Below are 18,614 nucleotides of genomic sequence, written 5' to 3'. Positions count from 1 at the left end.
TCTAATCATTACATTATGTAATCATTGGAAATGGTGCCCGAGAGTGGTGACTCTTTGTCTGCAGCTCTGAACAGAGTCATCAAATGTTCCTGTTTAAGACTACTACAGCTGGAATCTAAAGTCACTGCCATGAGTACTTCAGTAAGAAATGTCGCTTTAATACGTTTAAAAAACCTATCGATCTTAAAAATCGGCAGACTCTGGACTGAAGAGCATCTCAGTAACAAGAGCAGTTTTCGTTTAAGAAAGTGCGACCGACAAGCTGAGCTGCAGTTAGAATTGAAATACAGGGCCCCGAGGCCCCCGCTACCTAGCATCCTGCTGGTTAATGCACAGTCTCTGGAAAATAAAATCCAAGTCATCAGAGCAAGATTGCAGTACCAGAGGGACATCAGGGACTGCTGTGTATTTTGCTTCTTAGAGACGTGGCTCACCCCCAGCAGTGCATACACAGCACTTCACCCTGAGGGTTTCATCTTACACTACTTGGACCAGACAGCAGTATCAGGTAAAAGTAGAAGTGGTGATGTTTGCTTCATGATTAACTCATTGTGGTGCCAAGGCATGCCAGTTCTGTCTCAGTCCTGTTCTACCAACCTGGAACATCTGCCCGTCAAGTGTTATCTATTCTATGTGCCGAAGGAATTTTCCACCGTCAGTCTACACATTCCACCCCTGGCCAACATCAGGCAGGCACTAGAGTAGCTGAGTACCATGATCAGCGGTCACAAGACAGCGCACCCTGATCCCTTCCCAATCATTGCGGGGAACTTCAACCAGGCTAGCTTGAAGAAGTTTCTAGTCATCTTTCACCAACATATCACCTGTGGAACCAGAGTAGCCAACACACTTGACCACTGTTACACCACCATCAAAACCCTTACGAGGCCAACACATGTTCATGCTTTGACAAGTCCGATCACCTGTCTGTGTTCTACTCCCAGGGTGCATACAGAGACTAAGGACCTCAGCACAGTGATGATAACCACGGAGGTATGGTCAAGGGAGGTGGAGGAGCATCTACAGAACTGTAGCTAGGAACAGCTCAAATGGCATCTATAAATTTGCCAATGACACAATTGTTGTCAGCAGAATTTCCGATGGTGATGAGGTGGCGAACAGAAACGAGATAAATCAGCTAGTTGGGTGATGTTGCACTCAACATCAGTAAGACCATGGACTGATTGTTGGCTTCAAGAAAAGGAAGTTAAGGGAACATACATCATTCGAAGGGTGAGCAGCTACAAGTTCCTGGGCATCAACAGCTCTGAAGATCTATCCTGGGCCCAACATATTGATACAATTATGAAGAAGGAACATAGGTGTTTGAGGAGATGTGTTATGCCATCAAAGACTCAAACAAATTTCTACAGGTGTATCATAGATAGCGTTTTAACTGCTTGCATCACCATCTGGTATGGGGCGGGGGGAACACTGCACAGGATCAGAAAAAGCTGCAGAGGGTTGTAAACTCAGCCAGCTCGATCAAAGCCACCAGCCTCCCCACCATCAAAACATCTTACAAAGGCATTGTCTCAAGAAGGTGACATCCATAGTGAAGGACTCTCACATCCTGGACATTCTCTCTCCTCGTTACTACCATCACGGAGAAGGTAAAGGAACCTGAAGGCATACACTCAAAGTTTCAGGAACAGCTTCTTCCCCTCCATCATCAGATTCTGAATGTGCAATACCTCACTATTTGCTCTTGTTTTGCACTACTTAATTTTTTATATTTCTTATTGTAACTTATAATAAATGTTTATTGCTATGAAACAACTAATTTGATGGCATATGTCAGTGATAGTAAACCTGATTCTGATTCTGATTTTGGTCTTTTAAAGATTTATTAATTTCCAAACATATACATCTCATTTTGTCCAGATACGAAGAAAAATAGTTTTGAACAATGCTTCATTAATTCACTTTTACATGTTGCATTGAAGAAACATCAGTAATTTCTGCTATTTACTATTGACAGCATGAGCTACGGATAACAAATTGTAGTAGCAAGTTGTCCATTTGGTGAATCTGAGACGGCACTAAAGATTCTGCATCAGATGCTTTATGTTTATATTATATAGAACTTAAATCTAGGTTGAAATTTCAGCACAGTAATTGATAAGGGTCCCTGCTTCAGAATCAGGTTTATTATCACTGTCTTACAAGGTAGAGGATGGGGTTGAGGGGGAAATGGAACTGCCAAAATGAAATGGAAGACAGACTCGATGGGCCAAATGACCAAATTCTGCTCCTATGTATTACGGTGAAATTTGAAATTTGAAATTTGTTTTGCTACAGCAGTACCGTAAGACATAAAATTACTATAAGTTACTCAATAAACTTAGTGCCAAAGATAAGGAATAATGAGGTAGTGTTCATAACTGTTCAAAAATCTGATACTGGAGGGCAACTGGCTGTTTCTGAATCACTGAGTGTGAGTTTTCATGCTTCACTACCTCCTCCCTACAGTAGTGACAAGGAAGAAACTTCTAGTCAAGCCTCAGAAAGGCTTCATTTTCCCACTAGGAGTTAAGGAACTAAATCTTAACACTATTTGAAATGAAGTCGAATATTCTTCTACTTGTGTTAACAATGGTTAACTATCAAAAACATTCTGGAATTAGATTATTCTGTTCCTGGCACCTTGCTGCATGCAAAGCAGCTACAGCTTTTCTTCACATTTCAACAGTAAGAAAACAAGCAGGAGCAGGACTGAACCACTCACTCTTTCAAGATTCAACAAGATCATAGCAGATCTTTTCTTGGTCTGAACTCCACTTTCCAGCATGTTTCTATAATTTAGATTCCTTTGCAACGAAAAATCCCCTCTTTCTCAGCCTTGAAGACATGCACATCGATGATTCAACCTCCACAGCTGTCTGGGTCTGAAAACTCCAAAGACTCATATCCACTGAGAAAAAATTCCTCCTCACCTTCACCTTATTCTGAAATTATGACCCCAGTTTTAGACTCCTACACAAGGAATATCCTCATAGGATAAACTATGCTGTGTAGATTTCCTTTGATTCTTATCTATTTCAATAAAATCACTCTCTTCTACAACCATTTGGGTACAGGCCCATCCTGCTCAATCATTCATCATATGGAATTGCACTACAGAAGTTCTTAATTGAATTTGAATCATTTTGAGATAAGAAGGAAAGGAGTAAGTTGTAAGTGAAATCAGAAATCGTCAATTGAATAGCGTAGATCAGAACTCAGTTGTCTGCTTCATCTGTCACACAGCTCTTCCTGGAGTATCAGCCCGATTTTCAAAGGTACTAGTCGTGATATGTCACTGTGATTCCCTTTCCCTTTGAACTTTTTGAAAAGATTCTTAGGCTTGCACACAAGACAATACTATTAACCAAGACACTGAGAATTAATTTTAACTTTGAAATACTATAATGGGAACACCCACCACTCCTTAACATGACAGATGGGGCCTTGGTCTTTTGTGAGAAACAGCACGTTGACTGTGCAGCACACCATCAGTATTACATGAAGAATCAAGACTGTAGAGAGGAATTTCATCCCAAACGTTTATAAGCAAGGCCAGTGGCGTTCCTTCTATCAGTGAGTAATGTTGGAAATGGCTGAAGGAAACAGAAGGAATAACAAATAGCGATGTAGAGGTCTCAGTCGAGGATCCTGGATTAATATTTCCACACAAATCACTTTTTCTCTTTCCTGGCGTTGATATATTTACAGATTTTGAGCCCAGTTGCCATCAAACTAAATAATTAAATCTTCTCATGAGCAACAGCTGTTCCGAACTCTCAGTGCAGTATCAGCACAGTGTTGCCAGCATTCTGCTTTCAAAGGTAAAGTACGATGGTTTCATTAATGAAAGGTCTTGACCCGAAACTTCGACTGCTTATTCCTCTCCATAGATGCTGCCTGACCTGCTGAGTTCCTCCAGCACTTTTTCTATGCAGCGTCAGAAGAATGAACATGTAGAGTATCACAATCTCTGAGACAACAATCAAGCACATTTTGATGACACAATACCACGTTCCCAGTTGAAGTATTTAGTTCTGGATATTTATTCCTTCTATACCGTTAACCTGTCTGCTCCATTCCTACGTCAATTGGTGATGCACACTTAAAGGGCTTCCCATTCTAAGCCCTCAACACTACTGCAGTCGTCAGCTGTCAGAGAAGCAGACACACTCCACCCACACTCACCATCCGAAATCACCCACTCCCCCACCAGATCTTAAATTTGGACCTCATCCATAAAGGAATATCCAGAACAGAGATGAAGCAGGGTGGGAAGAAAGGGGTATCCTCAGGGACTGAATTAATCTAGGGATGAGAGGGATGTCTCAAAAAACCCTTAGACCTAATGAAGCATGTAAGAGTGCGGCCAGCTGATCTATAGCTAAGGTCTGTGGAACTGGTCAATAGTTGGAGCTCTCATGAAATCAACACAGGTTGATCCAAGTGCAGCACCAGCAGGAACTGAGTGTTAACCTCAGGTGTTGCTCACAGCCCTGTAGTTCCACGGAATAGAAGAACAGGAGAGAGGTGCAGACAGCAGGCAGCCTCTTCTATTGGCACGCTCATAGCTCAGGAGGCCCTGCCTACCATGTCAGGTGGCAGAACCATAGAATATTTTACAGCGCAAGTGGAGGTTATTCAGCCAATTGTGTCCGTGCCATTTGTAAAAGAGTTTCCCAGCCTAATCCCATCATCCACCACACTAGCCCTGCAGGTCACAACACCAAGTACATATGTGGGCATCTTTTAACTGCAATGAGTTTCTGCCTCACTACCAGATTTCTGCCACTCTGAGAGTTAATAGGGTTTTTTTCATCTTTCTCTAATCCCTCCATCAATTGCTTTAAATCTTGCTTTGTGACCATCCGTTCAGCTAAGTAGGCCCAAGTCGTTTACTCAGTCCAGGTTCCTCCATTCACACGGGTCATAAATTGACCCCCTTTGGTCTGCACCGTTTCAAAGAAACAACACCAAAGATCCAATTATCCTCAGTAGCTGTGATATTTCAGGTCTGACAACGTTCCCAGTAACTGCTCTGCACACCCTCCAATGCAATTACATCTTTCCTGTGATGTGCTGGTCAGAAATATACACTACATATATTGTATATAATTCCAGATTCATCTCCGCAGGTTTATATCCTCTGCTTCAGATAACAACAGAGAGTGTGCTGTATGTCTTTTTATTGGACAATGCCGCTGCTTTTAAAGATTTGTAGTCATGCCTTCCAAGGTCCCGCTCTTCCTCCGTATTTCATTTATTGTCTGCGACCTTGAATCGTTGCACTTCCCAAATTGCATTACCTCACACATTCCTGTATTAAATTACACATGCCACAAAACCATCTACATTCTCCTGTCCGTGACTGACATGGTGAAAACTTCTGGTTTAAAAAGTGTGTCCTGATTCAGCATAACTTTGTGGCAATTTATTCAGAATGAACAGGAACATGTTCGACCTCACACCCAGTTTACATGACAATTGACCCGAATGTCACTTACATCATTCTGACAAGCTCAAAGCCAATGCCAAGTTTACTTACTTCAAATTCGTCTATGGCACCAGCAAGAGATGGAGCAGCAGGTACTGACTGGGACATCTGGCATTCATGGCCCTGCACAGTGTCAGAGATAACAGCAAAAGCCTCCTGGATCTCATTGTAGACTGACTCTCGCCCGGTTTGGAGTGCAGCAATTTTAGGATGTTCCAGACAAGCAACGGATGTAGAATATAACAAGGGTGAGGTTTCCTTCAAGAGAGCACGGGCTGTGGCCAGACCTTCACGTTGACTGGGTGACTTGAGGTCCTGCCAATAAAAAGAAAGCATTCATAATGCAAACAGCGTGAAAAAAATGTTTCAGCTATTGGTATTGGTTTATTATTGGCACATGCACCAAGATACAGTGAAAAGTTGGTCTTACACACTGTTCATACAGATCAGGTGATTACACAGTGCATTGAGGTCGAATAAGGTAAACACAATAACGGTGCAGAATAAAGTCTAACAGCTACAGAAAAAGCCACGGTGCGGGAAATAAATGAAGTGCAAGTTCATAACAAGGTAAAGTAAAACTGGAAAAGATAATGATTCTTTCCCAATCCCTGAAGAATGCATGCACTTCCAAGATCTACTGTACTTTGGAGGGCAGAACCCCCACAGGGTGGCTTCCAGCCAATGAAAACATTTGTATTAAATCAGCAATGCTGAGGTCATACAGCTGACCAGAACATTCATACTGCAATCAGAACATGCAGAAGGGTAACCAGATACCTGTCGCTCATATGTCATTAAACACTATTGCATTGGCAAAAATTAATCATTTGGCAGTATCTTCCAACATGCTCCGCTGCCCACCAACCATATGACAAGGGCAGCGAGGGCTTGAGAACATTATCACCTCCAAATCTCCCTGCAAGTTACGAACCGTCCTGGCTTGGAAGTATGTCACTATTCCACCATTATCCCTGGGATGAAATCTGAAACACGCAGTTGCTGAACAGCACCATAGGAACACTGACTCAGACGGCCGGCCCATCACCACTGTCTGGCAAGCAATAAGCAATGTCACTACAATATTCTCTTGCCTCTGCATCACAACTTACTGGGTTGTAAGAGTATCTAGCTGGCCTGGGGATTTTGCCACTACACCTCCAAAGGCAGAGACGGCAGCACACCCAGGCTGCAGGCAAGCAAGGAGCTGAAAATTAGATGTAAGAATTGTCATCCTTGAGACACACTGCTAGGAGTAATTTGGTGAAGTTGAAGAGTCATAACTGTTCTTGAATTTGGTTGTGTGTAACTGTTATTACCCTTCAACTGCCAGTCTCCTGAACCAGCAGGGAAAACTTCACTCTCCTCCACACTGAACTGTTTCCACAACCTATAGATTCACTTTCAAATACTCTGCAACTCATGTTCTCAGTACTATTTATTTATTTTTACTATTATTTGTTTTTTTAATAAGAAAATAAGTTTGTCTTCTTTTGCACATTGGTTGTTTGTCAGACTTTGTGTGTAGTTTTTCATTGATTTGATTGTACTTCTTTACTGTGAATGCCTGCAAGAAAGCAAATCTCAATATTTGGTGACATATGTGCTCTTTGATAAAAAAATTTCCTTTGAACTTACTTGAGTCTTAACAGGTTGTAACCTTATCTCCATATTTCCATTAATAAAACTTGACATCTGCACTTTAACAGCAATTTTGTGACCACACTTAATATCTCAGTGTGTGAGCAGAAGGAAGTGCTGAGGAAGATATTCATACAAACACAAGGAAGATGGTGCTGGGACTGTAACCGCCTCTGGACCTTGCTGCTTTGGAGATTTACGAGGGGTGATTGATAAGTTTGTGGCCTAGGGTAGAAGGAGTCAATTTTAGAAAACCTAGCACATTTATTTCTCAACATAGTCACCTCCTACATTTACGCACTTAGTCCAGCGGTCATGTAGCATGCAGATCTTGGACCTCCAGAAAGTGTCCACAGCAGGAAGGTAGAAGGAGATGAGTTATACAGCTCTTGTTACATGCGCATACAGTTCAACTCTTTGAGTGATTGTGCAGAAAGTTTGAAGTTAATAACTCATCTCCTTCTACCTTAGGCCACAAAGTTATCAATCACCCATGCTGTGGACACTTTCTGGAGGTCCAAGATCCATTTGCTCCACGACCGCTGGACTAAGTGTGTAAATGTAGGAGGGGACTATGTTGAAAAATAAATGTGCTACATTTTCTAAAGTTGACTCCTTCTACCTTAGGCCACAAACTTATCAATCACCCCTCGTACATGAGTAACAAGCAAATGTGGATTTGTAAACATGCAAGCAAAATCATTTAAACAGGATGCCATTTTCTTAATGCCAATGGACTAATTCACTGAACTAACCATTCATGGACATAAAAAATGGGATGAAAGGCTTGGAATCATGCAATGTATTTTTTCCTATAGAATGCATCTCAGTTTTAGGTTTCTATCAGCTGAAGTCTTGCTTGGACAAAGTGAGGTTGACAACAATTTAAAAAAATAATATACAGTTTGAGCTAAGTTCTGATGGACTCAAGACCAAGTTGTCCATAGACTTGACAAGCAATATGTACAGCCTATAGCTAAGAATATGTAAAATTTCAATTGGAACAAGAAGAAAATGGGAGATGGCTTACAATGGCCAAGATGACTTCAAAAGCACAGCCCTTCATCAATGTACTCACTGCAGTACAATTGTGTGCATGAGAGAGAGAACATGCAAGAGTGAGAGACATTACAGGCAACAACATTCAAAGTTTCAATGTCTATCACAATGGAGGTTTTTAATATATAGACAATGTGGAAAGTCTGGCAAGGAAGATCCCATAAAGAAAGAGATTAAGATTTGAAAAGTTGGCTCGGATACTATTATGTGCGGATCTGCATATCTTGTTGCCTAGAACTAATAAAACTTTGGCCTTTTCTCTAAGTTTTCTCAAATATATATTTTTGGCCTCATCACTCCTACTGAGGCACAAGCCGCCAGCAGTAGCTCACCCAAGTCCTCTGTCCTGGGGCTGTCTTTCACGCTGTCTCCAGGTGTAGCCCATCTTCAAAGATCCTTCCTCTCCCAGGGATGAGGTCTTTGAAGCTTCTGTTGGTGTTTCTGTAGCTCTGGGTTAATATGGGATGGGTTGCTCAACCCCTGACCAACCCTCCTCCTTTCGCAGCCGGACTTGGGACCGTCCGTGGTGGAGTGGAGATTTAAACTCAAATACGAAGGCTTTATTTTTAACTATACCACCATTTTCAATATGAAGTGCACTTTTTTTGTCCAATTTAATACTAGAACTAAAAAAAGATCATAATGCACAATTTTAAGTACATAGCATAGTGGTTAGTGGTTTACAGCAGGGGTCCCCAACCTTTTTTGCACTGCGGACCGGTTTAATATTGACAATATTCTTGCGGACTGGCCGACCGGGTGGCGGGGGGGGGAGGGAGGGTTGTCAACGGACAAGAGTAGCAGTCAAATACGTTGTTTACCCCAAGAAAGACCTGCGCATGCGTGTACGTGCCCATTTTTTTCCTACAAATTATTTTTGGTGATTCTGTTCTGGGGGAGGGGGGGGTGTTAATCACGACCGGAATATAGGTGATAAGTGGCTAATACACTCAATTTCGTTTCTAAAAGGGTTTATCTAACAAATTTAATATTAAACACACAGCGCATATTTTCCTCGCATGAATATAGTGATAAGTCAATTATCAGGGGAGGACAGGGGAGCTTGAAGTAAGTGTTGAACGAACTTCCAGTAGAAGTGGTAGAGGCAGGTTCGATATTATCATTTAAAGAAAAATTGGACAGCTATATGGACAGGAAAGGAATGGAGGGTTATGGGCTGAGTGCAGGTCGGTGGGACTTGGTGAGAGTAAGCGTTCGGCATGGACTAGAAGGGCAGAGATGGCCTGTTTCTGTGCTATAATTGTTATATGGTTATGGTTATATGGATTAAAGGATTACATTGGTGGAAATTCAGTCCCCTCCCACTATCAACATAGGTAAATTTAATGAAAGTACTAATCCAACAGAATGGAGGTTATGAGTTGAAGTTCCATTGCTGAGGTTTGAGTATCATATCTGGATTGACATTGAATGTAGGAAATGCTGTACTCTTAGGTGAGACAGTCAAATGTCTTACTTCAGGAACTGGCAGTAAAAGGTAACATGACATCATTTTGAAAAAATACAAATGGGTTACTGCAGAGGTCCTGGCCAACAGTATCTCTAATAAACATGAGGAAAGAAATTAAGAGTTAGCAGGAGAATGCCACCTAGCCTCTCAAGCCTACCCCACCACTCAATATAAACACTTTGATCTACCCTGGGCCTCTCTAGAGCTTTCCGTTTCTCTAATGTTTCAAAAATTCAATCTTCTTTTAATAGCTTCATTGAACTAACCTCCTCAGCCTTCAGTAGTGATGAATTCCAGAGATTCACTACTATCTGTGAGAAGTTCCTACCATTTCAGATTTCAATCACCACCATGTAAGTATATCTCCTCACTCAAAATTCAACCAGTAGCGGAAACTTGGTGACATCTACCATGTCATGCCTCCTCAGAATCTTATGTGCTTGAATTAGATCACCCTTCCTTCCTCTAAACCCTGAAGAATACAGTATATGTCTAATTTCAATAGCCATTCATGACAGGACAGCATTTCTTTCCCTGTAATTAGCCTAGAGAAAGTCTTTTGGGCTGCTTCATAATCACACAATCAAAATAACTTATCTAATTATCAACTCTTCCTTAAGAGCGATTTAACAGCACAAAAACTGATTGCCTGACCTCCTACTTTGAAACAGTGATTACATTTTTAAGTTACTTCATTGCCAAAGAGCATTTTGAGGAGTGAGCAGCACTTTACCTGAAGGCAAAGGTAAGTATGAAGTCTTTCTTGCTCCTTTTTGTCGGAAATGATCCTTGTTTCAGCTTATTTCCCTGAACACAGTGTTCCAAATCTTCCCCTTTATACCCAGTGGTTCCACACTATCATCATGCTAAGATTTGCCATTAAGCTCAATCAGTCACATACAGTACATGCTGCAAGAGAGGCCCGGCGCTAACCAAAAGAGAGATGAATACTCTCCTGTTGGTGATAATCATTACCTGATATCACTTATCACTGAAAATTGCCCATGCTGCTGTGCTCTCAGAAGTTGCCAATGCAACTGAATAACTGTGCAATTAAAAAACAAATATGCCCACTTTCATTATTATGGTAGATAGCAGATCATTCTTTAATGATCTGCAGGTACTGCTATTCATATCATTGCCCTGAGAAATTGTTCCATTATTCAAGAAAGAAAACAGGGATAATTCTGGAAATTATAGACCGGTGAGTTTCACATCAGTGGCAGGGAAACTAATGGAAAAGATTCTTAGGGAGTCTTTCATGGGAATTTGGAAAACCATGGCAGAATAAGGGATTATCAGCATGGCTTTATGCAGGACAAATCATGCCTTACCAATTTGGTTGAGTAATTGTGGAGCTGTTGAAGATGATTGATGAAGGTAGAGCTGTGGTTGTTATCTACTTGACTTTTAGTAACGCATTTGACAATGTCCCTTGTGGCAGGCTCATCCAAAAGATTGAGATTCATGGGATCCATTGTAAACTGGCCATTTGGATTCATAATTGCCTTGGCTCACTGAAGCCAGAGGCTAAAGGTTGATTGGACTTATCCCAGCTGAACATCCATGACCAGCGGTGTTTCACAAGGATCCCTACTGGGAAGTAAATTTGCAGATGTTGCAAAGATTGCTAGTATTATGGAGGACTACCAAAAGATACAGTAGGATGTAGATCAGTTCCAGATATGTCCAGAAGATCAGATGGAGTGCGCTCCAACTAAATTTTGAGTTGTTGCACTATAAAGTGACAGAATACTGTTAATGGCAGGACACTTAATTACATTGATGTACAAAGGGATCTAACTGCCATGGACAGTCCCAAACCCAGCTGCGAATGGAGGAGGTTTGGGCATGGGACTATCAAGCCAATCCCATAAAACCTGGAGCTACAAAAATGGCAACAGAAGCTCCAAGGGATTTATCCCTAGGAGAAGAAGTGTGCACCAAAAAGACAGGCTGCACCTGAGGATGGCTCAAAAGACTGGCCCAGGACAGAGGACTCCACCAAGCTGCTGTCAGCAACCTCTGCCCCACCTGGGGTGGTGGGCTGAAGAAGGAGTACAGAAGGATCTTGTGATCTGACTCCATAGTTCCCTGAAACTGCCTGCACAGTCTGATAGGGTGGAAACAGCTGTAAGGCATGCTTGACTGTATTATCCCAGGAATGAAAGGGTTAACATATGAGTTGTGTTGTGATGGCTCTGGGCCTGTACTCACTGGAGTGCAGAACAAGGGGGAGGGAGCGGAATATCTCATTGAAACCTACTGAATATGGAAAGGCTTGGATTGAGAGGACATGGTGAGGAAGTTTCCTATAGTGGAAGAGTTTAGAACCACCGGGCACTGCCTCAGAATGCAAGATGTCCCTTTAGAACAGAGATGAGGAGGAATTGCTTTGGCTAGCGTGGTGAATCTGTGGAATTTATTGCCAGATACGGCTGTGGAGGCAAAGTCATTGGGGATATTTGAAGTGGAAATTGTTAGGTTCTTGATTAGTGAGGGTGTGTAATGTTACAGAGAGGAGGCAGAAGAATGGGGTTGAGAGGAATAATAAATCAACCGTGATGGATTAGCGGAGTAGACTCGATGGCCCGAACAGCTTAACTCTGCTCCTGTGTCTTATGGTCTATCAGACAAGACACTGAGTTCAAGAGTTGTGCAGTTATGTTACACTTTATTAAAATTCTAGTTCGGCCACATCTGGAGAATTGTAACACAGAAAATGCTGAAGGAACTCAGCCAGTCAGACAGCAACTATGGAGAGGAATGCACAGCTGACATTTTGGCCAAGACTCTTCATCAGGACTGGAAAGGGAGAGCTTCTTCCCCCTTCCTTTCCAGTCCTGAAGAAGGTTCTCAGCCCGAAATGTCAACTGGTTATTTACTTCGATAGATGCTGCCTAACTTGCTGAGTTCCTCCAGCATTTTGTGTGCGTTGCTCTGGATTTCCAACATCTACAAAATCTCCTATGTTCTGGAGTACTGCATTTAATTCTAGATGCCCCATTTTAGGAAGCATGTGGAGGCTTTGGAGAGAGTTCAGAGAAGTTCACAAGGATGCTGCTGGATTAGAGGGCATGTGCTGTAAGGAGAGGCTACGCAAACTCTGGTTCTTTTCTCTGCAGCAGCAAAGACTGAGGAGAAACCTGACAGAACTTTATATTATTACAAGAGTCAGAGACAATGTAGTCAGCTGGTATCTTTTACACAGGGTAGTACTGTACTTCAAGTGAGAGGGGTATTTTCTTTTACACAGAGAGTGCCAGGAATGTACTGCCAGAGGTCGCAGTGGAGGCAAATACAACAGCGGTGTATAAGAGGCTGTTGGATGGACATGTGACCGTAGAGTGAGAGGAGGGATATGGACATTGACTAGACACAAGGGATTAGTTTAGTTAGATATTTAGCTACTAGTTTAATTAGCTTGGTATAACATCATGGGCTGAAGGTGCTGCTCCTGTGTTGTACTATGTTTAATGATATCAACTACTTTGATGTCCTCGGGCTGGAGTAACGGCCTTCGACGATCATAACCATTTACCTTTGTGCTCTGTGTGCATCCAACAAGTGTGAAGCATTCTCCACATTCACATCAACTTTGGTTCATCTGGGGCTTCTTCACGTCGTTGGTCGATTCAACGGCCCATGTTCAGTGAAGCTCATAAAAAGAAGCCAGCAGTGCTTATGGACCAGCTTTGAATTTTATGTCTGACCTTTTAATCTCATTTGTAGTTAAAAAGCAGTTAACAACTGTCTGATCCATAAGATCAGGAGACTTAAATGTTATAGTTTTCAAGACGGGAAGCGAGGATGAAGTTCTGAGGCATTGGTCAGACTGCTCTTGGAGCATTGTGAACAGTTTTGGGCACCTTATCGAAGAAAGGATGGGCTGGCATTGGAGGTGGTCCAGAGGAGGTTCATAAGAATGATCCCAAGAACGAAAGTGTTAATATATGAGGAATGTTTCATGACTCTGGACCTGTACTGGCTGGACTTCAGAAGAATGAGGGACGATCTCATTGAAACCTACCAAATATTGAAAGGCTTATATAGAGTGGATGTTTCCTATAGCGGGAGAGTCTATGATGAGAAGTAACAAGCTCAGAATAGAGGGATTTCCCTTTAGAACAGAGACAAGGAGGAATTTCTTTAGACAGGGAGTGGTGAGTCTGTGGAATTCATTGATACAGATGACTGGGGAGGCCAAGTCATTGGATATATTTAAGGTTCTTGATTAATATGAGCATCAATAGGAGCAGACTGTGATGAGAGTGCTTGACAAGGATGGTTTGGACCCAAATGCTGGAGTATCTGAGGCTAGGATCGAGACACGGTATCAAACTAGATCGAGAACTGAGCACGAAACAAACGCTAGACAATATCACTAGTAGGGGTTACAATTGAGCACTGAGACTCCGTTCTGGTGCTCTTTAAATACTCTATTCTTGGTGCCCAAAACGTGATTGCCAATTAGCAGGACGGCTCTGAATCTTTAAAGGGGCCACGCCAGCTATCCTTACTCTGGAGAGTTAGAGCATCTAAATTCCAGAAGCCAGCACGACTGGGTACGTGTCGTAACAGAACCCACTCCCCTATGGCCGACTCCTGATGGCCCTGGCTGCTCAGAGACACGATGATTGTATTCAAGGATGAGAGCAGAATCCAAGATGTCCTTCTCATGAACCCAGCACCATTCATCGGATCCGAATCATTCCAAGTCCACAAGGAGCTGACGAACCAACTGAACAGCTCGCGAGTCCCAAGTTCTTCTCACAGTGATGACCTGGTCGGCATCAATAAACCTAGGTGGCGTCAGGACTGATGGTGGTGGGACTAAAGGGCTGGTGTTCATGGGTTTTAATTTGGAAATGTGGAAAGTGTGATTGATCTTGAGGGTCTTGGGGAGCGGCAAAGTGTAGGCCTGACACTGGATCCTCTCATCGGTGGAGATTTTTGTGCAGCCGATTTGCATGGGCTCAACAAGGTTCTGAGCAGGAGACGGGCTGGTCACGGTCCAAGGTCAGGGACAGGGTGGGGTGGGACTGGTGTGGAAGTACAATGAGTCGAGGCCAGGCTCAGGCTAGCCCTCTTCGATGCTGTCACACTCACACTCTGCCGGACGATTATCGAGATAAATAGATTGGCCGATCATTGGATGAGGCAGCCGCAGCAAGAGCCTGGGTTACCATCGAATTTCTCCAGGGTTGGAAGATGTACTGGCTCCACAGAGCGACCTACTGGCTCTCCCAAGCGGTTCTGGCTTCCTCCTTGCAAAAGTTGACAAACGGTTACCTGGAAGTCTGGAAATCTTCTCGTTGTGTCTGGTCACAGCGGACAAAAGACTCCAATATCGCAGTGGGTCCACACTGACTCAATGGTACTGTGAAGAAAGTCTTTGAGAAGGCTAGTTTGGACCTGATTGCTGGAGTATCCAAGGCTAGAATCGAGACGGTATCAAACTGGATTGAGAACTGAGCACAAAACAAATGCTAGACGATATTTCCCGTTGGGCTTACAATTGAGCTTTGAAGCTCCATTCAGGTGCACTTTAAATACTCAATTCTTGGTGCCAAAAATTGATTCCCAATTAGCGGGATGGTCCTGTATCTTTAACAGGGCTGTGCCAGCTATCCATACTCTGGAGGGTTAGACCATCTAAACCTTGGAAGCTGGCAGGGATGGGTGCGTGTAGTAACACAGACTTGATGGGCTGAAGAGCCTAATTCTGCTCCTGTGTCTGATGGTCTTATGATCTTATGGCAATTAGTAATCACCCAAATCGCTTCTGGAATAAGGCGAGCAGCATATTAGCTCTGTTCCTCATCACCGCACCTGAGCAGTAATAATAAAGCCTGATTCCCAGAAAGCTGAGCTGTGGTGTGCCTCAAATCACCACTAAACTCGAGACACTCTCAGGCTGACATTCCAGTGCAGTCCAGACAACATAGTCATTGCTTCAGCACATCAATAGGCTGCTCTATCACATTCCACGTAACAAATCAGTGCTCACTTTGCCATCAAACCAGAAGATGTAGTAGCAGGTCAGTAAAAAAATGGTTTTATAGCACCCAACACTCCTTGCAGAATTCTCAGATTTGGAATAACCACACCAAGCACTAAAGACAGGCTGAATTATAACATATCTGGAACAGTAAGCAGTTGTTGATCCTTTGAGTGGCACTAAGAGCAGGTGGGGGGCAGAGGGAGATTCCAGCCACATATAGGACACAATAAAAACATACTCAAGGATCAACTTAATTCACCATTTACATTTACGTGTTCGGAATTTGCTGTGGCATGTTGGTCAAGGCACGACATGCAACAAAATGCAACAATGTTCAAGCAATTATAATGAATAAAGAATTTCAGTGGATTCTGGTTAATTGGGGCAGCCACTTATTTGGGACAACACTTAAAGAACGAAAAGTATTTGAGAAAATAGCTGGGGTTCCCTTCATTTATTTGGGCCACCATACCGCTTAATTGGGACAGGACACTGTTGCCGAACAGTTTCTAACTAGCGTCAGTCGTGTATACTTGTGTGGCTATTAGACACTATAGAATCAGAATCAGGTTTATTATCATCGGCATGTGTCGTGGAATTTGTTAACTTAGCAGCAGCAGTACAATGCAATACATGATAAAATATAAAAAAAATTTAAAAAATTAATTACAGCATGTAAGTATGCATATTAAGTAGTTAGATTAAAAATAGGGCAAAACAGAAATAATAGTATATTTTTTTAAAAAGAGAGGTACTGTTCATGGGTTCAGTACTGTATACATTTAGCATTTGTATGGCAGAGGGGAAGAAGCTGTTCCTGAATCGCTGAGTGTGTATCTCAGGCTTCTGTACCTTCTTCCTGACGGTAACAATACCGTGCTTAGAATGAGGAGTTTTTAAAAAGCATCAGTTGCATGTGCTTGCGTTGGGTTATTTCTTTTGGGCCAATGGACGCCAATTCATAATGCAGTGATTTTTGCTAACTTAGTTTTTTTATTTTGACTTCAAAAAAAAATCCTGACCTTTGCCAAGATGCCACAGAAAGATTTGACATGGGCTGAAAAAAGTTACTGTATTGGACTAAATTTACGGCCATCCACCTAACACCACTCATCAGCTGACAGAGGTGACCCGAGGGTTGAGATCTACAAAAGCACGCTTGCTACATCAGCAAGATGACGGCAAGAAGAATGGGCATTATGCGATGGGCAACAGGGAACATCCCAAAAACAAAAGCATGATGGTAAGGATCCAGATGTTGAAGAGGACCTCGGTCTCCGGTTTTCCATTGTAACTGGATGAGGTGTGCATGTTAGTGGACCAATGTTAAAAAACTCAAGTCAGAGGAGCTAGCTAAGAAGCTGGTCATCAAGATGTTAAAGCAACAGCTAGTTGGTTGCCTCGACGGAAATGTTGGCTCCACATTAAATTCAAGAAAGCACACAGTGAGAAAGATAGTGCAGATGCCTTTGCACTGATTTTGTTCATTTGCAGTCAATCAAAGGAATGCGGCAGCATACACTGTATGAGTTCCTCTGTCGATAAATTTTAGGACTAGTGCATAGTTTTGTAGCACTGTAGTTATATTGCTGGAGTGCTAATTTCTAATTAAATGGTAGTTTGTCTTTTTTATACCACCTTAGCTACTTCCATGAAACTTTAGCCAATTCTGACAGCCGCTTAATTGGGAGAAAATGTACTGGTCCTGATGTGACCCAGTTATCCACTGTAAGCAATTATATAACAACATACTCCCAATTAATTACTTCAAAACTCATGAGCAAGAAGGTCTTCACTGCGCCTTAAGTTAAGTGATGTACTTTCAGAAGAGTGTATAACTTTGGCTGACAACTTTAAGTGGCAAATGTTGGTGGCAGGGTTAAGGACTGCAGTCCCTTTGACAGACAGCTGTCAGGCCAAGAGACAACTGCAGGGTGGAAATGAGCCGATCGAGTATTCTGAGGCCCAGGGTGACGTGGAACTGGAGCAGTTGCTCTTTGGTGATGAATCACTGAGAAAGAAGTGAATGACCTTGTCTCATTTTTCACTGAAATGCTGGAGAAGTGTACTTATTATTCCAGTATTTTGAGGAAAGCAGAGGCTATAATCACTGCCGGTATTCAGCTTGTTACAGAGTACTGTTGATCTGTCAGTTCCACATTTTCATCTTTCAGCTGAATACCATTCTAGTTTGATTACTTCCCTGTGAAACACCTTGAGATATTTATTCGGTGCTAAAGCCTCAATGTAAAGCAATTTATGGTTTGATTGTTTGCAGAAAAAGAGGTATGAGAAGTATAGACAGGGTAAATGCAGGCAGGCTTTTTTCCACTGAGACTAGGTGAGACTAGAACTGGAGATCAGGGGTTAAGGGTGAAAGGTGAAATGTTCAAGGGGAATCTGAGGGGCAACTTCTTCACTCAGAGAGTAGTGAGAATGTGGAACGAGCTGCCAGCGAAAGTGGTGGATGTGGGTTCAATTTCAACATTTAAGAGAAATTTGTATAATACATGGATGGGAGGAATATAGATGGGCTATGGTCCAGGTGCAGGTCAATGGGACTAGGCAGAAAAACTGTTTGGCATGGACTAGACGTTCCAAGAGGCCTATCTCTGTGCTGTAATGCTCTTTGACTCTATGGCTCTATAATTTGGAACTTCTAGACCTTCTACTACTACTACTACTACTACTACTACTATATCGACTCAGGCCTAGGGGGCCGGCGTCGGGCATGATGATGGACTCCCCACTTCTCCCTGTCCCTCATCAGTGTGTTCAGTTCATCTACATTTGCCGCACCGCTGTCTTCTAGGAGCGTGTTGACCATAGTCTTGGGAGGGCACCCAGGGTTCCTCCTCCCGTGCTTGGGCTCCCATATGATGACTAAGCTGGCAGGTAGCTCAGGGTGGCGTAGACAATGCCCCGCTAATTGCAGTCTTCTC

At 42.6% G+C, this 18,614-nt stretch overlaps 1 protein-coding gene across 1 annotated transcript in view; it reads right to left on the bottom strand.

Annotated features, from left to right (window-relative positions):
• Window positions 1–18,614, bottom strand: part of LOC134358903 (catenin alpha-3-like) — a 703,413-nt gene that overhangs the window by 502,035 nt on the left and 182,764 nt on the right. The window contains exon 6 of the mRNA XM_063071546.1: window positions 5,549–5,812. Coding sequence (XP_062927616.1) covers window positions 5,549–5,812 — 264 coding nt within the window. The remainder of the gene's footprint in view (window positions 1–5,548; window positions 5,813–18,614) is intronic.

This window comes from Mobula hypostoma, chromosome 19 (assembly GCF_963921235.1).
Source record: "Mobula hypostoma chromosome 19, sMobHyp1.1, whole genome shotgun sequence".
In the NCBI taxonomy this organism is placed as follows: domain Eukaryota; kingdom Metazoa; phylum Chordata; class Chondrichthyes; order Myliobatiformes; family Myliobatidae; genus Mobula; species Mobula hypostoma.
This window is presented reverse-complemented; position numbering and strand designations above follow the sequence as displayed.